The 21,240-nt window shown below is 37.8% G+C and overlaps 1 protein-coding gene and 1 gene segment (V, D, J or C); both read right to left on the bottom strand.

Moving 5' to 3' along the window:
- LOC112620195 (immunoglobulin delta heavy chain-like) overlaps window positions 1–21,240 on the bottom strand; it is a 233,042-nt gene that overhangs the window by 124,255 nt on the left and 87,547 nt on the right. The window lies entirely within an intron of this gene.
- Window positions 16,464–17,465, bottom strand: LOC112620209. The segment is given in 2 exon segments: window positions 16,464–16,974; window positions 17,115–17,465. Coding segments are annotated over 2 exon segments (540 nt in total).

The raw sequence follows: 21,240 nt of genomic DNA, 5'->3' as shown, positions 1-21,240 counted from the left end.
TCACAAATCTCAAGTGTTACTATCAACACTATCAAGTATTATCTGATTCTTGCAGTTGCCTGTGCCTTAGTAAAGTACAGTCTGGTGGGTAACTGAAAATGATAGGCCTAACACTCTACAGAATACTAGGAAACTCTAGAAAGACAGCCTTGTAAAAAATAACCTATCTTATTTGATTCTGAGATTCTCTCTATTATAAGATGTTCTATTAAATACCTAATTGTTACTTTTGGGTGGTGTTTAGTAATACCACATTAAAGGTGAAGACTGATTATAGGACTTACCCATATTTCAAAGAAAATAGAATTGTGAAAAGCAATTTACCTTATAATAGAGAAAATGTGACACTTTAACAATATTTCAGTAACTCGTTCATATGAGGAGTGTGTGTGAAGCCTTTACATCTATTGGACATGACTCAGACAGTGGCTTGAGGTAAACTCTGCTAAGTAGAAGTAGTAAAAGATATAGAATACTTCAGTTTTTATTGACATGTAGATATATTTTTAAATCTTTTAGTCAATTGTATCAAACTCTCTGCCAAAATAACCCAGCATCTTTTTCATTTCATTTATCCTAAAAGCTTCTGAAAATTAACAAATGATCCCTATTCTTTACTAAATTCCAAATCTTTGCCTCTTCATCAGTATTCTTTGTTTGAAAAAAAAACAAAAAACAAAAAAACCAGCAAACATATTCCCCTCCCTTTTCATGCTTTTCAAACTGCAGTGGTCTCTAAATTTTTCTCTCAGGGAATGTTATGGATACTAAACTCTTGTTTAATTTTAATGTGTTTATTTATTGAATTAATACATGCACATAGTTAATGATTCAATTATAACAGAGAACAAAAAGTAAGTCCCCTCTCCAGAGACAGTCTTTTAAGTGTTTTGGTACATATTCTTAGAAGTAATAGTTCTTGCTTTCTCAAGTTTATGTAAATCTGACTCTTTCTTCTTTTACACAGGAAACACAGAGTCCAAACCTTCCTGTACTTCGCTTCTTTAATTAGCAATGTGGTTCTTATCAGCATATTTCAAAGTTGATTTTATTAAAAAATACACAGAATCGTGCCATTATTTTCCACTTTATTATGAGAATTTTCAAACATCTATAGAAGCTGAAAGTATTATACCGTGAACATGCGTGTACCCACCGCCTAGGTTCTAGATAAAACCATTATTGCTTTACCACATAACTATCCATCTATCCATCCTTCTATTCTTCCATCAATCCATCTAATTTTGTAATTCATTGAAAAGTCAGTTGAAGGCATACTTCACTTCTAAGCAGTTCAGCACACGTATAATTAACTGGAGTTCAAGGTGTTTTTCAGGTAAAATTTGCGTACAGCACCATGCACAAATCTTGAATACCGTTAAACAAGTTTTGACAAATGCATATACTGTGTAACCTACCAAATTATACAATATTACCATTATCTCCAAGGTTTTCTCATGCCTTAGTTTTCCCCACTAATAACCCCTTAGAGGCAACCAGTGTTCTGATTTCTTTATTATAAATTATTATTTTCTAGAATTTTATGTAAATGGAATAACATCATACACTCTTCTATGCAAAGTTTCTTTCACTCAGAATAATGCTTTTAAGATTTGTCCAAGTCGTGTGTATTAGTACTTCATTCCTTTTTGTGACAGTGGAATATGTCACCATACGGACATACTACCGTTTGTTTAGCCACTCTCCTGGAGATAGACATTTGAGATGTCTCCAGGTTTTGGCAATGATTAATTCACTTTCTGTAAACATTCTGGTTTAAGTCTTTTTTTGTAGATGTATGTTTTTATTTCTCTTAAGTAAATACTTAGGAGCATAATTTCTGGCTCATAGGGATAGATGATCATAGGGGTTTAGTTTTATAACAAACTATTAGAACTTTTTCCAAATTGGTTGTACTATTATCCACTTTCACCAACAATATATGTGAGTTCTGGGACTCCAAACTTTTGCCAGCATTTGGTATTGCCAGGTGGTTTAATTTGAGTGGGTATGTGGATGGTTAGTGGTATCTCATTGTGGTTTTAATGTGTATTTCCTATTTGTCTGCCCTTTTGCCAGTATCACATTCCTTTGATTATTGTGGGTTTATAGTAAGTCTTGAAGTCAGATAGTGAAAGTACTCCAAGTGTGTTCTTTCTAAATAACGTTTTGATTATTCTAGAGCGTCAGGAGCTCAGCAGGGCTGAAAAAGAGTGCTGAGGACTTAGGTACTCATTTTAACATATTTTTAAAATTTCAACTTTTATTTTAGATACAGGGGGTACATATGCAGGTTTGTTACATAGGTATATTGCACCCAGGTAGTGAGCCAATTAAAGCAACAAGCCCAAAAGGAAAGAGTTAAGTCTTTAATTACCTCCTTCAATAGTGTAAGCAAGAGTCTAAAGCCAGAGAAAGTACTGAATCCCCCTGTTCCATTTTTCTCTGTGGAAATGACCTGGTCAAGGGTTAGTTGGATTAGTACAGACATGGGTTTGTCTCACTGTTGGGGGGCCCTGCAAGGAGAAAGTGGAAACTCACTGGGTACTCAGAGTGGAGAAAAGTGTCTTTAAGTTTTCTCTTCCTCTCCTATTAGGAGGCCTTGACAGAGGCACCTGAAGAAGACCTCTACATAGACCTCAGATAAAGAGACCTAAGAATGAAGGATCCTGAGCTGGCAATATAAATATGCACAAGGGCGTGACCAGCCAGGGGGTCCTTGACTGCAATTCCCTTCAAAGGCTGCAATGCATTGGCTGTGCACCAGGTCTGGGGTGGACAGAACAGCCTCTCCACACCCTGTAAACCTGCCAGGTAAAGCCTTTGTGATTACCTATGGCCTGAAACATCGTACATAGTGGGACTTCTCATAAATTCTTTGTGTTCATATACCTTCTAGAATCAGCTTTTCAGTTTCTTAGAAAACAAAAACAGTTGAGATAACAATTGAGATTTTAATGACTGTAGATAAAATTTAGAGAGTACTAGTTTTAACATATTTAGTCTTTTTAAAAGTCCCACTTTTATTTTAGATACAGGGGGTACATATGAAGGTTTGTTACATGGGTATACCGCACCCAGGTAGTGAACATAGTACCCAATAGGTAGTTTTTCAACCCATGTCAACCTCCCTCTCTCTTCCCCTCAAGTAGTGCCCAGTGTCAATTGTTCCCATGTTTATGTTCATGTGTGCTCAATGTTTAGTTCCCACTTGTAAGTGAGAACATGTAGTATTTGGTTTTCTGTTCCTGCATTAGTTTACTTAGGACTATGGCCTTCAGCTCTATTTATGTTGCTGCGAACAAACTGATTTCATTCTTTTTTAGGGCTGTGTAGTATTCCATAGCGTATATGTTTTCTTCATCCAATCTGTCATCGATAGGCACCTCGGTTGATTCCATGTCTTTGCTATTGTGAATTGCACGGTTTTGAACATATGAGTGCATTTTGGTATAATATTTTAGTTTCCTTTGTATATATAATCAATAATGGGATTACTAGGTGGAAAGGTAGCTCTGTTTTAAATTATTTGAAAAATCTCCAAACTGCTTTCCTCAGTGCCTGAACTAATTTACATTTCCAGCAACAGTGTATAAGCATTCCTTTTGGGTGGAGTGTTCTGTATTTATCTATTAGTTTCAACTGGTCAAGTGTTGAGTTTAAATCCAGCATTTCTCGGTTAGTTTTCTGTCTAACAATGATCTGTCTAACACTCTCAATGATCTGTCTAACACTGTCAGTGGGGTTTTGAAATTTCCCACTGTTATTGTTTGGTTGTCTAAATCTTTTCATAGGCCAAGAAGAACTTGTTTTATGGATATAGGTGTTCCAGTATTGGATGCATATATATTTAGGATTGTTAGGTCTTCTTGTTGGATTGTACTCTTTATCATTATAGTAATGCCCTTCATTGTTTAACATCTGTTTTATCTAATATAAGAATAGCAACTCTTGTCCTTTTTTGTTTTTCATTTGCATGATAGATATTTTCCCCTCTCTTTGTTTTGAGCCTGTGGATGTTGTTACATGTGAGATGGGTCTCTTGAAGGCATTGATTGCTGGGTCTTGTGTTTTTATCCAGTTTGCCACTCAATGTCTTTTAAGCAGGTGTTTAGCCCATTTATATTTGAGATTAGTATTGATATGTGTGATTTTGATCTCATACCCATGTTGTTCGCTGGTTGTTATGTAGACTTGATAGTGTAGTTGCTTTATAGGGCCTATGGGCTATGTGCTCAAGTGTTTTATGGCAGCAGGTTCTTTAGATTCCATATTTAGCACTCCCTTAAGGACCTTTTGTAAGGATGGTCTACTTAAAACAAATTTCCTCAGCATTTGCTTGTCTAAGAAGGATTTTATTTCTCCTTCATTTTTGAAGCTTAGTTTGACAGGATATAACATTTTTAGTTTAATTTTTTTCAGGATGCTGAAAATAGTCTCCTAATCTCTTCTGGTTTATAAGTTTTCTGCTGAGAAGTCTGTGGCTAGCCTGATGTGGTTTCCTCTGTAAGTGACTTGACCCTTCACTCTGGCTGCCTTTATAATTTTTTTCTTTTACCTTGACCTTGGTGAATCTGATGACTACGTGTCTTGGGGATAGTTGTCATATATAGTAACTAGCCAGGGTTCTCTGTATTTCTTGGAATTTAATTTCAACCTCTCTAGCAAGAATAGGCAATTTTTGGTGTTTTTCAAATATATTTTTGAAATTGCTTACTCTTTCTCCTTCTATTTTGGGAATGCCAATGAGTCATAAATTTGGTATCTTTACATAATCCTATATTTCTTAGAGGTTTTGTTCATTTATTTGTTTATTTATTTATTTATTTTTTGACAGCGTCTCGCTCTGTCACCCAGGCTGGAGTGCAGTGGTGCTATCTCGGCTCACTGCAAGCTCCGCCTCCTGGGTTCATGCCATTCTCCTGCCTCAACCTCCCGAGTAGCTGGGACTATAGGCGCCTGACACCATGCCTGGCTTTTTTTTTTTTTTTTTTGTATTTTTTAGTAGAGACGGGGTTTCACTGTGTTAGCCAGAATGGTCTTGATCTCCTGAACTCATGATCTGCCGGCCTCGGCCTCCCAAAGTGCTGGCATTACATGCATGAGCCCCCGCGCCCGGCTGGTTTTGTTCATCTAAAAAAATTTTTTTTTCTTTATTTTCGTCTAAGTTGATTCAAAGAACTGGCCTTCAAGCATTGAGATTCTTTTCTCAGCTTGGTCTATTCTGTTGTTAATACTTCTTATTGCATTATTAAATTCTTGTAGTAAATTTTTGAGCTCTAGAAGTTTATTTTGATTCTTTCTCAAAATGGCTATTTCATCTTTCAGTTCTTGGATCATTTTACTGGGTTACTTGGATTCCTTGGATCGAGTTTCAACTTTCTTCTTAATCTCAGTGAGCTTCCTTTCTATCCGGATTCTGAATTTTGTGTTTGTCATTTCAGCCATTTCAGACTGGTTTTAAGAACCATTTCTAGGGAGCTAGTAACCCATTTGGCTGTAAGGGGATATTGTGGCTTTTTGAACTGCCAGAGTTCTTGTGCTGATTCTTTCTCATCTGCTAGGGTTGGTGTTCCTTTAACTGTGGTGTAAGTTGAGTATGGTCAGTTGGCTACATTTCTGGATGCTTTCGGAGGGTCAGGGCTCTGTACAGAATCCACATTTGTGGGTGAATTCTTGCACCGGGTTTCACATCCTGCATATATAAGCACGATAATTTTAGTGTTGTAGTTTGTGCTGTGATCCAGTAGAAGGCGCTTAAGAGGAATGGCCGGTAGCTAGGCTAACTTCCAGCTTGCGTGGCTCTTGGACTTTCTTGTTCACAGGCATGCTCTGAGGTGGGTGGGGGAGAGAGATGGCCTCCTCACAAGGTTTACTTCTAGGACTTGTGGGGAGCCACCTCCAATCCCTGGCACTGCACCTGCATTTCTTTTGTTAGGTGTTCCAGGCTGTAGCGGACTCTTGACGCAGAGGCTGCAACAATCCATAGACATGATTTATATTTCTGTATTTTAAAACTGTCTTTCATTTCCTTTAGCAACTATTTTTAGCTTTTTGTATACAAGTCTTGCACGTCTTTGGCTAAATTTAAGTATTTTATGTTTTTTAATATAAATGCAGGTTTTAAAATTGAATTATCCAATTGTTTACCATTAGTATACAAAATATAAGTTTTATATGTTGTAATAGTAAATTAATGTATGAACTTATTAATATGAGTAGTTAATATTTAGGTTTCTTTTAATATTTGAATGAAATAGTTCTTTCATCTCTGAAAAAGGTTTTCCTTATCTTTTGATCTTTAGCTTTTTAGTATTTTTCTTGTTTTTTATGTATCAGTACAATATGGAATAGAAGTGGTAAGAGTGAACATATTGACTTGTTTATGATCTTGAACATGTTTAATATTTAAGAAATAAAAATGGGAAGATGTTTAATATTTCTGTCATTAAATGTGACATAAGCTGTTGGTTTCTTTCAGGTGCCTTATTAGATTGAAGAAGTCCCTTTTTTTAACCTAATTTTCTGAGTGTTTTTATCATAAATGAGTTTGGGATTTTACCAAATGTTTTCTATCTGTAGGTATAATCAAATAGATTTTAAAAAATGTGTTAATAAGATGAATTACACTGATTGATTTTTTAATATTAGACCAAACTTGCTCCTAGAATAGACACTATTTAAATATTTGAATAATATTTTTGGATTCTGTTTTGATTTTTATTTATTGGCTTTTAGCTACATTTCTTTAATATTTTCAGGGCTATTCTGGAAAATAAAGAATGATACATTTAAAACTATTTGTCTACTTAATGTATTGTAGAAGTTTACTTAAAATATAAGAAATTTGCAACTAATAGATCTGTTTTTCCTACTTCCATCCTTTAAGTTTTAGTGTCATTCTGTATTATATATATTTTATATATCCTATAGTACAATGATGAAGTTTTTACTTTAACTAGTCTTACATATTATATAGAATTTTTAAGATTCTTTAATATCTGACTACATTTCATTATTTCTTGTGCTCTTCATTTCTTCCTCACAATCCAAGCTTCCAACTGGTATTATTTCTTTTTCACCTAAGAGAATTCCATTGCCATTTACTATCACGTAGTTCTACTGTCAATGAATATTTTAATTTTATTTATATTCAGATAACTTTACTGTGGTATTTAAATTTTTTGCTGAATATTTTATATCAAATTCTGGGTTGACTTTTTCGATTTCTTGTAGCACTTTAAAGCTACAGTTCCCTTCTCTTCTGGTATTCACTTTTTTAAAATGAAAAATTATCGTTATTCATGTCATTGTTCCTGGTATGTATGATTTTTCTCTGGCTGTTTGAAGATTTTGTCTTATTTTCTAGTTTTGGACAATTTGACTGCGATGTGCCTAGGTAGGTGTTCTACAGATTATTTTTCTGAAATTATTTTTATGTCTTTTGATATACTTTAAAATTAAGCTATTTTTTAAAAATATTGTTTTTTATCCATGCCTTTTAATATTTATATCTCCTCTTCTTTCACTCTTACTCCAATTGCACACATTTTGTAACTTTTGATATTTTTCTAAAGATCACTGAGGCCTTTAATTTTTTCGTATTTTTTTCTCCTGTTCTCTAGATTTTGTAATTTCTATGGATATAACATCAAGTTTCTGAATCTTTCTTCTGTCATGTCTAATCTGCTCAAATTTCATTTAGTGAGATTTTATTTAATTTTCAAATATTGCAGTTTAAATTTTAAATTTTTCATTTATTTTTAATAGTTTTCATTATTGTTATAAACGTTCCTATTGTATTCATTATAAGAACATTTTCTTTTATATTCTTAAACATGATTATAATAGCTACTTTAAATTTCAGTCTACTAATTCCAGCATCCAGGTAAACTCATTTTGTATCCACTAATGGCCTCTTCATTCAAATTAGGTCATGTGATTTCTTTTCTTCATATGCCTAGTAATTTTTGCATTATATCTTGGACATCGTCCACAATATATCTAGATTTTGTTTTATCCTTCTAAGGATGGTTGGATTTTGTTTTAACAGGCATTTAACTTGGTTGGATTTATACTTCAAATTCTGTTTCCTACAGTGGGCAACAGCCGAAATCTCTATCTGGTTATTTTAGGTTTAGCACTGCTGATTACAGTATTCCTCTCACATGCATAGTTGAGGCCTCAACCTGAGATTCAAACAGAGTTTGTCTGGAGAACATTGGGTTGTTATTTTTTGGACTTTCCCTTTCTTGGCTGTCTTTCCTAACTCTACAGCTGGCTTTTTAATGGGTTTCTATTTGACTGGGAACTACTTTTCAGCAAAAAGCTACAAAAACAGAAAACTTACCTTTCATCCAAGTATTGACTTCCCTGTAGTTTCTACCTGCTATTAGTTGCTTTGCAGTCCCTTAAGATAGGCTTTAAAAATGCTTGTCCTGAGTTTATATTTGTTATTTGTGGCATGGGTCTTCCAAGAATTATGATGCCATTACCAGAACTGCATCAATCTTTTTAATGGCTTGAAAAATCAGCAGATTTTTGTCTTTTGGTTTCTACCTATATTTGATATTGCTGAATAATCTGGTTTGGGATCACCTTCTCCAGGATGGATCTGGATTTTTAACAGGCCATGTAAACAAATGCTACAAAATTGTGGATGAGTTACTCAGATGCCTGATTTAATAGATCCATAGTCTGCATTTTGGCGTTATTTGAAAATGCAACCCTGGAGTCCCTTTGCTTTAGTCTGGGCCAGTTGCTAATTAGTTCCACTGCCCAGCTTTTATCCTGACATTTTTCTTTGTTATTACTCTGAATGAGATTTTTTTATTTCCTGTATCCCATTTTTTTTTTTTCTTTTTGGTTTGTTTTCTCAGTTTGCTGAGACATACTACCCAGTAATTTCCTAAGAAAGCTTGAGATAGAGGTAAATGTTTTGGATCCTAACATAATTTAAAATGTCTTTTTATTTGCATTTTATTGATATCTTGGGTTAGTAGAGAAATCTAAGATTAAAATGATTTTCTATCAGAATTTTATTGATATTTCTTGCATCTTTTTTTTAGAATTCAGTGTTGCTATTTAGAAATGTGATGTTATTCCACTTTTGCATTATCTATGGCTTTTCTCTAAGTATAATTTTGATTTTTAACATTTTCTTTGTCTTTTGTAGTTTAGAATCATTTAGTCCCCAGTGTTCTGAAATCATGAAGGTATGTCTTAGTTTCAGTTGTTTTACAATAATCAGCCAACAACAGGCATTTTAAAATATGGAGGCTTACGTTTTTTCATTTCTGAGAACTAATTTTTATGGTATGATTTCTCTGATAATTTTTAAATTTTTTTCTGGACTTTCTCTTGGACAGCCATTGATTCTCCTGTGTTCACCCTTCAAGTCACTTATATTTTCTTTCATGTTTTCTGTTATATAACTTCTTGATATTTTGTTCTATTTTCTGGGATGTTATATCAAGTTTTCTTTTGACTCTTATTTTAAAATTTTATTTTGGCTTTCTTAAAGTTTCTCCCCGGAAAAAAAGATATGTATACATACATATATAATACACATACACATATAAATATGTGTGTGTGTATATACATATATAATCTTACTCTGTTTTAGGGATGACATGTTTCTTATATCTGTCTTGGATAGAAACAATCATTTATATGATTGCTATTTAGAACTCCACCTTTGTTTCTCTGTATTTCATATGCTTGCCTCAATTTTCTTTGTTCCCACAATTTACTTCATTTCTTTTCCTTTTTCTGTTTCTTGTTTTTTATTTTGTTTTTCTCTTCTTTCCTTTAATGTCTGTCTCTTTTGCTTTCTATCATAAATGTTAAGAAACTTTGTATACTAATGATCTTTGATTGTATATTGATTTTTAAGAGTAAAGGACTAAAAACGTGACTGGAAGCCTGGTAATATGGATGGTACTTGTTCGCTAGGAGATTTTACTTGAAGAGATTTGGCGGGAAACCAGTCGTGTCATAAGGGACACTGAAATATCAGTATTTGTAAGTCTCTTTTCTGGGGGTGCTCAATTTCTTCAAATAAAAATATATTATTATGCTACTGTAGGTATAGTTACCTAGTTGTTCTGTGCCAAAAGCAGTGGAGAGGTGTTGAGAGTTAATTCCCCCATGGGTCTCTGACATTTCTACAATCATATATCAACTTTTCATTTGGACTGTCTTGTCAAGAATGTTTGTATAGCAATCAGCCTGGAAGATAGAGATAACATCTCCCTCTGGATCTGTTTGCTATCCAGGATAATAAACATAATGTACCCCCGTGGGACAAAGATTGATCAGGTTTGAGAAAACCCACAGCATCCAGCAGCTGCTCTGTGTCACTGTTGTGGAAATGGGCAGAGGGGAAGGCATAGGTCTGTTATAGACATATGAAGCTCATGCTGCCTGCTGTGTTGAGAGTATTAAAAATGCTTTGTAATCCAGTAGTCTCTCGTCTTCTGCTAGCATTCATGGAATGCTGTCAAGCTAACCTCTTAGCTTGCAAGTGTGGTAAAATCTCATACTATTAACAGTTCTTAGCAAGAGAAACTGGATAATTGACTATATGAGTCTATATATTTATATATCAATTATTCTCTTTGTCTTTAGCCCTACATCTCATATCACTCTTGATATGCCATGTAATTCCAAGGCTTGAGATCTTCTTATTTAGTTTCTTAGAATAAACTTTTAGTTTCCTGTCAAAAAAAAGATTGTTGGCTACTAGCATTTGATGTATTGCTTAGATGGTCTGTGAAGGGTGAGGGTAAGGGATTTCTGTTTAATTTATAAACTAGTCATCTGTAACTCGATTTTCTGCTTTGGGTATCAACTACACACACTCTCTTTGGTCATAATTTTTAATAAATAAAATGGAAAAACATATAATTGAAATTCAAAGAAAGACAAATATAGCTTTAATGTTCAGATATGGGCAAGCAATAGTTTTACACCTAGAAACTGTAAGTTAGTAAATTTAACATCAGCCCTCTTCTTACCCTACCACCCTACACATACATAAAATATATTCATAACTGAATATTAAATATATAGATTCTTGAGCATTTGTAAAGCAGAATGGCAATAATTAAGAAGTAATATGAGCTCATTGAGGGCAAGGTCTTCTGAACACTTATCTATTATTTTTAGACAAGAATGTGATGTATGAGAACCATCACATTTCAGAGCATCTCAAACCATGGGCTCTGGCATTACCATGTAAGTATTTGTCTGTCTAATGTGACCATTAATAGACTGTAATTATTGACTTCTTTTCTTAGGTAGGTAACTGTGGTATCTGGCAATATGTATCTCATCCAAGATACTTGACTATACATTTTCAATATATACTATGTGATATGGTTTGGCTGTGTCCCTATCCAAATCTCAACTTGAATTATATCTCCCAGATTTCCCAAGGGTTGTGGGAGGGACCCAGGGGGAGGTAATTGAATCATGGGGGCTGGTCTTTCCTGTGCTATTCCCGTGATAGTAAGTCTCACGAGATCGGATGGGTTTATTGGGGGTTTCCACTTTTGCTTCTTTCCCATTTTTGTCTTGCTGCCACCATGAAAGAAGTGCCTTTTACCTCCTGTCATGATTCTGAGGCCACCCCAGCCATGTGGTACTGTAAGTCCAATTAAATTTCTTTTTCTTCCCAGTGACAGGTATGTCTTTATCAACAGTGTGAAAATGGACTAATACAGTAAATTGGTACCAGTAGAATGCGGTGTTGCTGAAAAGATACCCAAAAATGTGGCAGCAACTTTGGAACTATGTAACAGGCAGAAGTTGGAACAGTTTGGAGGACTCAGAAGAAGCAGGAAAATGTGGGAAAGTTTGGAACCTCCTAGAGACTTGTTGAGTGGCTTTGACAAAAATGCTGATAGGGATATGGATATGAACAATAAGGTCCAGGCTGAGGTGGTTTCAGACGGAGATGAGGAAGTTGTTGGGAACTGAGGCAAAGGTGACTCCTGTTATGTTTTAGCAAAGAGACAGGTAGCATTTTGTCCCCACCCTAGAGATTTATGGAACTTTGAACTTGAGAGAGATGATTTAGGGTATCTAGCAGAAGAAATTTCTAAGCAGCAAAGCATTCAAAAGGTGACTTGGGTGCTATTAAAAGCATTCAATTTTAAAAGGGAAACAACATAAAAGTTCAGAAAATTTGCAACCTGATGATGCAGTAAAAAGAAAAACTGATTTTCTGAGGAGAAATACAAGTCAGCTGCAGAAATTTGCATAAGTCGCAAGGAGCCTGATGTTAATCCCCAAGACCATGCGGAAAATGTCTCCAGGCCATGTCAGAGACCTTCATGGCAGCCCTTCCCATTACAGGCCCAGAGGTCCAAGAGGAAAAAATGGTTTCATGGGTGGGTCCCAGCCTCCCTATGCCATGTGCAGCATAGGGACTTGGTGCCCTGTGTCCCAGCTGCTCCAGCCTGTATGAAAGGGGCCAACATAGAGCACCGGCTGTAGCTTCAGAGGGTGGAAGCCTTGGCATCTTTCATATGATGTTGAGCCTGTGAGTGCACAGAAGTCAAGAATTGAGGTTTGGGAACCTCCGCCTGTATTTCAGAAGATGTATGGAAATGCATAGATGCCCAGGCAAAAGTTTGCTGCAGGGATGGGGCTCTCATAGAGAACCTCTGCTAGGACAGCGCAGAAGGGAAACATGGGGTTGGAGCCCCCACACAGAGTCCCTACTGGGGTACTGCCTAGTGGAGCTGTGGGAAGAGGGTCACTGTTCTCCAGATCCCAGAATGGTAGATCCACTGACAGCTTGCACCACGTACCTGGAAAAGCCACAGACTCTCAATGCCAGCCTGTGAAAGCAACCAGGAGGGAGGTTGTACCCTGGAAAGCCACACGAGTGGAGCTGCCCAAGACCATGGGAACCCCCCTCTTATACCAGCGTGACCTGGATGTCAGACCTGGAGTCAAAGGAGATCATTTTAGGGCTTTAAAATTTGCCTGCCCCACTGGATTTCAGACTTTCGTAGGAACTATAACTCCTTTGTTTTTGACATTTCTCCCATTTGGGATGGCTGTATTTACCTGATCCCTGTACTCCCATTGTATCTAGGAAGTAACTAGCTTGTTTTTGATTTTACAGGCTCATAGGTATAAGGGACTTGCCTTGTCTCAGATGAGACTTTGGACTGTGGACTTTTGGGTAATTGCTGAAACGAATTAAGAATTCGGGAGACTGTTGGGAAGGCATGATTGGTTTTGAAATGTGAGGACATCAGATTTGGAGGGGCCAGGGGCAGAATGATATGGTTTGACTGTGTCCTCACTCAAATCTCTACTTGAATTGTATCGCCCAGAATTCCCACGTGTTGTAGGAGTTACAACACCCAGAGGGAGGTAACTGAATCATGAGGGCCAGCCTTTCCCATACTATTCTCATGATAGTGAATAAGTCTAATGAGATATGAAGGGTTTATCAGAGGTTTCCGCTTTTGCTTCTTTCTCATTTTTCTCTTGCTGCCACCATGTAAGAAGTGCCTTTCACCTCCTGCCATGATTCTGAGCCCTCCTCAGCCATGTGGAACTGTTAAGTCCAATTAAACCTCTTTCTTCCCAGTCTCAGGTATGTCTTTATCATCAGTGTGAAAACAGACTGATACATTATGTAATGATTATACACCCCTCATTACATTTTCTCTTTATTTAAAGATATCTTGTGGCTTGCTTTTTAATGTTTTCATTAGTGAATAGTACCCCTTCAGGGTCCCAGGTTAAATAAGACAGCATCCATTGGATAGAACAGGTACCAGTTTATTCTACCAAAAGTTTGAGCATACAGGAAATCTCCCTCAACTTTCTGCCACTGATATCTGAGTGAACTGAGCCAGTTCTGATGCCCTCAACAGAGGGCAGAAGAGATCTATGTTATATCTAGATGCTTGTCACTGCCTTTTGTAGTGAATGATGGATGAAGAAACCCCTTTGACTGTTAGTTTCTTGCTATTTCTGTTTTAATGAATTGAAATTGATTGAAGAAGATCTAGCACAGATGAGAAGACATTTCCCAATTTTTCAAGCCATACAAAATTGGCTAGGTCAATTAGGAGGATACTGGAAAATTGAGATAATTTAATTTTAGCAACAAGTTTTCAAAGTTGTCAATGTTAATCTTATGATATGATGGTAACATGAGGAATAAATGATGATACAATGCATCTACAGCTGGTTTAATAGTGATTATCAAAGAATGTTGTAAAACACTTACAATTAATATGACTATGTCCACTTGTCCACCACTAACAAGACCCAGTTTCTGCTCTTAAGCCTTTATCCTTCTACTTCAAAATGGAGGTGTTAGAAGTTTGTGCTAAGACATGAAAAATGTCTTTGGTGCTATGGCTATGCTGCTGGCACGAAGTTAGAAGGTCCCGTTCTCTGGCTGTGTAGATTACATCTTTGCCCTAATGGTTGGGTTTAGAACCCATTCAGCTGAGGATGGAAATATGCCTATCTTGGTTTCAATTATCTTATTATTTTAAAAAAAATATAGAAACATGCCTTTTCCACTAACTTTTCAGCTGTGTGGCTATAGGCAAGTCATTTAAATTTAGGTTTAATTACACTTCACTTATTTAAATTTATTTTTAGTTAGGAGAAAATAATACCTGTATGTCAGGGTTGTTGTATGTTATATATATAAACTACCTGTGATATTGCAGTGGTCTCTAGAGAAAAAAATTGCTTCCTTCTCTAAATTTTCCTTGTTCCCTGCAGGAAGAGGCCAGACTTCTTCCCAGCCATGTCCCAGCAAAGAGCCCAGTTAATACTACCATTCAACAAAAATTAATTTATTTTGTTATATTTTCCCAAATCACATAATTTAAAACATTACTTAAAAGACACAGAACCAACCCAAATGCCCATCAATGATAGACTGGATAAAGAAAATGTGGCATATGTATACCATGGAACACTATGCAGCCACAAAAAGGAATGATATCATGTCCTTTCCAGGGACATGGATGAAGCTGGAAGCCATCATCCTCAGCAAACTAACACAGGAACAGAAAATCAAATACCGCATGTTCTCACTCATAAGTGGGAGTTTAACAGTGAGAACTCATGGACACAGGGAGGGGAACAACACACACAAGGGCCTGTTGGGGGTGGGGGACCAGGGGAGGGAGAGCATCAACACAAACAGCTAATGCTTATAGGGCTTAAAACCTAGATGACAGTTTGATAGATGCAGCAAACCACATGGCACATGTTATACCTATGTAAAAAACCTGCACATTCTGTGCATCTATCCCCAAACTTAAAGTAAAGCTAAATAAACAAACAAACATTGCTTACTTGGAGATTTAGAGTATCAATTTTTATGTTCTGTGAATTTGTTGGTCTCCTAATGTGATGTATGTTAACGTATGTTTAGTGAAATAATGGTTTACATTTTCTTAATTATTCTCTGTACCCTCATGGTAAACATCCATGATCTTTTATGTGCTTTTAAAAGTCTATTCTGTGGGCCGGGCGCGGTGGCTTATGCCTGTAATCCCAGCACTTCGGGAGGCCAAAGTGGGTGGATCACGAGGTCACGCGTTTGAGACTGGCCTGACCAACATAGTGAAACTCCATCTCTACTAAAAATAACAAAAATTAGCCAGGCATAGTGGCGTGCACCTGTAATCCCAGCTACTCAGGAGGCTGAAGCAGGAGAATCACTTGAACCTGGGAGGAGGAGGTTGCGATTAGCCAAGATTGTGCAACTGCACTCCAGCCTCAGCAACACAGCAAGACTCCAATTCAAAAAGAAAAAAAAAAAAAAAGTCTATTCTCTAAACTGTGAACTCCCCCTAGTGAACACTTTTTCGTTTTTCTAAATTCAAACCGCCTTACATTTATTTGTATTTCCAAAGCACTGTTAATTTTTACTGACAGAAGAGCATGTGTTTTATTCTTCAAAACAAATACACACTTTTTCCAGAAGAGTATGAGTGCAGTTATAACCAAATTCCTACCACCTTCTGCAGCATAGTTTAAAACTTCTGTGATCAGAACTTTTTTCCAGCAAAATAAGATTGATCAGAGAACCTGGAAGAAGGTTTGTTTTAATCAGAGTTTTTCTCTTTCAAACTTGAATGAACAGAATTCAAATTCCACACACTTTCTCTTGAATCAGCACATGGACAGTAAAAATCATCTGAAGAATTTAGAATATGTTAAATTCAACCAAGAGCAAATTACTAAGTGAAATTACTAAGTGAAACACCACTTAGTGATAGTGAAATATCAACCAAGAACAAAACACTAAGCAAAGTAGAAAATCACAGTAAGAGAGACAAGGATAGAAAAGAGCAGGTAAAATTAATTAACGAAATGGTAGAACAGGGCTACGGTGTGAATATGCGAGAAGACTTCTCCTCCTTGTTGGGACTTGTGAATTTACAACACGTTGGACTAGGGGGATTAAATCCAGAACAGTCCCTGGTATTGGGTGAAAAATAATATCTCATTCTCTCCTTGCAAAGAAGTATGCTTGTAGAGCTAGTTTCTCCTTAGCGGCCACTTTTTTCTATTTAGCACGAATGTGCCATTGGAGCCAGCACCTGCCCTGAGTTAGGGCCTCTTCTCTCTTAATCTGCTCTTTTTGTGCAGAGAGTATGTGGCTGTGCTGCGCTGTGGATAAACTGCTGGCACAGAGGTACATAGATGTCTGGTTGGTGCTGGCGGATCCCAGAATCAGGGAGAAGCGCTCCTTCTTCTCTCTAGAGACACTGTACCCCTCAGGAATATCTCCTTTTTCATTCACTTTAACATCATATGAGAAATAGATCAGCCGTAGCCCCAGACCTGGGTCTTGTCGATACCAGAACATTCTTTCATGGTCCATATCCTGGACACATTCCAGAAAAACTTTCTCTCCCGTCCTTTTGATTAGATACCTTGAGCTCTGGGTTACTTTCATATCCACGAGGCCTGTGAGAGGCAGAAAGCAAGGGTGAAAAAAACAGGCCACCAGGGAGCCTGAGGAGAGAAAAACTTTGTATACAAGACCTCGAAATAGTAGGACAGGAGTTGCCACCAACTCCCCAGACCCAACGACTCCCAGGACTCACCTACAGCCAGGAAACAAAAGGCCACATAACAGAGGAGCCTGGTTCCCATGGCTGCTTTGAAGAAATAATAGGTCTTCTCCCAGGGCCAGGCTGTGGGTTGACAGTTTGTGATGTCATTGTCCCGGCCCACACTCATAATCCCTCAGCCACTGTCTAGACTAGAAAGGGTCTACAGGTGCTAGAGAGTGAAGGGCATCCCTTGTGCTCACGTAAGTGTCACTGTGTGTGTGTGCACATATAGAAAAGAGTTGACACAGTGGGCCTGAGACTGCCATCCTTAGAAGGGCCTGCTCGCATAGTTGGCTCTTGATTTGCATCTGCGAACTTGAATTTTGGGAGTGTTCCCACCATCAGTAACTGGTACGCATGGCTTAGGGTGCCTAGACTGCTTGCACAAACCATGTGGGTTAGGCTGAACATCTGCTTTACTGCAAGTCTGGGATTCTGCTGCATGATAGGCAGAGGGTGCCAATGTGATCAGCTGAATTATTTTGCGAGGGCTGCCGTAAGTCACCACAGACTGGGTCATTTAAACAACGGAAATGTATTTTCTCACACTTCTGGAGACTAGACATCCAAGACCGGGGTGTCAGCAGAATTGGTTTCTCGTGGAGCCTCTCTCCTTGGCTTGTAGATAGCTTCCCCCTGTGTCTGCACATTGTCTTCCCTCTATGCATGTTTGTGTCCTAATTTCCTCTTATAAGGATCCTAGTCGTATTAGTGAGGACCTCATTTAACCTTAACCACCTCTGTAAAATCCTTATCTCCAAACATAGTCATATTCTTAAGTACTGGAGGCTGGGATTTCAACGTATGAATGTTTAATGATACAATTCAGCACCTAACACCAGCCACCAAAAGTATTGGAGGTGCTGAATCTCTAATGAGCTTCCCTGGGCAGAAAGGTTGTTCTTACATTGCTGCATTGTTACTGTTGGGGTGAGAGTGTGCTCTCTCGTGGAAGAAGAGAACATAAGACAACATGGTGGAGTTTGGAGAAACTCCAAACTTTGTTCCTTGTTATCATAGTATTCTTACTACATCTTTGTGATACATCTTTGCTATGAGTACAAGCACAAGGTCCAATGAGTTCTTCTGGTGAGTCTCAGTCTTTGAAAGTGAAGGTAATTTTTCTCCTGACCAGCCTTACCATTCTCTCTCTCTCTCTCTCTCTCTGTCTGTCTCTCTCTTTCCCCTCACTCTCAAAATATATTTTATTGAGAGCAGTCTTAGTTTCTCATACAATATACTTAATAATTACTACAAGTAGCATATTGGTTAACAGGGCAGGCTTTGGAACTATGCTGCCTGGGTTTGAACCTGGTTCAAATCCACATGTGTAGGTTCATGTGAGTGCTCACATGTGTAGGTTTACCTGATGGGGTTGGGGAGAAGGTGGTATACCAATAATGGGGTGGTAGATGTGTTCAGCCCCAGGTGCAAGCGATAAAGGGTGCAAAGCATTTTTAAAAAAATCATAAAACCCAGGTGAAATGGTTTTGCTTTTATTATCACCAAGTGCCAGGAATTCTAAATAGTTTGGTGATAAAAGACTCCTTCAATGCAACATTTGTCCTTCTGGGACTGGCTTATTTCACTTAGCATTATGTCAAACACAGAGAAGCGGAGAGCAGAATGATAATTGCCAGGAAAGTGGGAGAAGGAAGTGCTGAGTTGCCATTCAATTGGCATAAAGTTTCCACTATACAAGATAATTATGTTCTAGAAATCTGCTATACAACATTGTCCCTATAGTTAACAATATCATATTGTACATTGGTTTTGTTTAAAGGTTAGATTTCATGCTGAGTGTTATTCCCACAATAAAAAGAAATCTCACCAAGTAATTTTGGTACACATCGAGAACCACTGATCAAAACAAAAGGGTGAGCTACAACTGTCAGTGTGATGCTTATACTGCATGTTCCAGTAACACTTTACTTGTGGTTATTTTGCTAACATTATTCATTAAAACTTTCTAATGGTCCAAACAGGTTTTGAAACTGTATCCATGCATAGTATGAATCAATCAGAGTCATACAATAGTTTTTAAGTTGCTTGTGATAATATAAAATAGTTATCATAATTATTCAGACTATATTCCTTAGTTTTGACTTTACTGTTAATATCTAATGTCTAATCCAACAGAGTTGGCCTTATCATAAATCAAGCATACTGACAGCCACACAAACACCTTTGAACAGCTACAGCTACCCCACACAAACACCTTTGAACTTCAGTTTCACCAGACTATTTGCTTACACAAAGAACTTTACATCCATAAACATTCTTATCTTTACTACATTTTTTTTTAATTTTACAAGATGTGAAGTCTCAAAGTTTCTATTGGCGAAATCTGTAAGTGCATAGTGTAGCCTAACCTGCTTAAATGAGAAGTATAAGACTAAGATTAAAATTGTCCCCTGAGACACAGGTAAACAAAAAGGGAAGCATGTGGGGCCCCATAGAGGATCCCTGAAGACCATAATGTAGAATGCAACCTTCTCTAGTAGATGGTGTGAAGGGCACTGGATTGATGCAGGTCAATTCTAATAAAGAGCCCAGGCTGAGGAAGCCCTATTGAAACAGCAAATGAGAAGGAAGGGAAGGAGGACATTGACAACCCCATCTCACAGGTGCACCGTGATCTGGGGATAGACTTTTTCTTTCCTTTTTTTTTTTTTTTTTTTGAGACGGAGTCTCATCCTATCGCCCAGGATGGAGTACAGTGGTGCAATCTTGGCTCACTGCAACCTCCACCTCCTGGGTTCAAGCGATTCTTCTGCCTCAGCTTCCCAAGTAGCTGGGACTATAGGTGTGTACCACCATGCCTGACTAATTTTTTGTGTCTTTAGTAGAGACAGGGTTTCACCATGTTGGCCAGGCTGGTCTCGAACTCCTGACCTCGCGATCCACCCACCTCAGCCTCCCAAAGTGCTGGGATTACAGGCGTGAGCAACTGCGCCAGGCCAGGGATGGACTTTTACAGACTGGGGCCCTCAGAGCTCCATAAGTCTCAGTGCAAGGAGCTGGGAAAGGCCCCTAAGTGTTTCTGTGGTGGCAATGGCTTCCTCTGGTAAGGGCAGGCTCCAGAAGGTAAGACCATCTCTCCCCTTGTGGCGGCCTTTTCTGTGCGGAGAGGAAGTGGCTGTGCAGTGCTTTGGGTTAACGGCTGGCCGTGTCTGCGAAGAGCTGGGTGTCTGTAGACTGCAAGAAATAGAACTTAAAGTATATTTAAAAAAATAAAGAAGAAGAAGAAAAAGAAATGCTCAGTCTTATCTCAAGAGACACAGGTCTATTAGAGACTTTCTGTTTGTTTGTACTCTAAGCACCAACTGAGAAATAGATGAGTTGGAGCTTCATTCCTGGCTCTTGTCTGGCTCAGCACATATGGGTCATAAAACATATTCTGATTGTATTATAGAACTTTCTTTTCTGACTCTGAAACTTGATAAACTGAAATTTCAGTGACACCAGCATTCATGGACATTGTGGCTAAAAAGAGAGAACTTAGGAAATATACTGATGTGTTACCACCAGAAAAAGGCTTAATGTATGGTCTAGCAAACCAAGTTCAAGGACATCATACCTGTACCCATGACCTACCTATTCCAAAGAGGCAAAAAGCTATAGAACAGAGAAGTCAATGGCTGGTGAGTTCATGGTGGTGTCTCAGTGTTGGTGTTAGCTCTGGCTGTTAGAAGAACACACGGCAGAGAAATAACCCAGTCAATGATTCAAGGAAATCGTGCTAGAGGAAGTGACTTCTAAATTGGTCTATGAATTGGTCCCCGATCCTGGAGTCACCCAGTCCAGACCTCTCTGTACGTTTGCGCCAGCAGTTTATTCACAGCATTGCACAGTCAGCTGCAGTCTGCACAAAAAGAGCAGCTGTAAAAACAGATGAATACCAGAGAGATATGGTATTCTGGGTAGAGTGACCATTGTAGATGAAGACCCAGGAGTGAGTCAGCAGTGGACATATTTGCGGACCTGTGAGAAGTGGGATATTTCTGGAGTAGATGCAGGCAGTTGTGGTAGTTGAAGGATAGGGGAAGTCAGTGTTAGAAAGGTGGGCGGATTTGCAAAGGTCACATCATGGAGGGGCTGAGAGACTTGCAAACTA

The sequence above is a fragment of the Theropithecus gelada genome, chromosome 3 (genome assembly GCF_003255815.1).
Source record: "Theropithecus gelada isolate Dixy chromosome 3, Tgel_1.0, whole genome shotgun sequence".
NCBI classification, from domain to species: Eukaryota; Metazoa; Chordata; class Mammalia; order Primates; family Cercopithecidae; genus Theropithecus; species Theropithecus gelada.
This window is presented reverse-complemented; position numbering and strand designations above follow the sequence as displayed.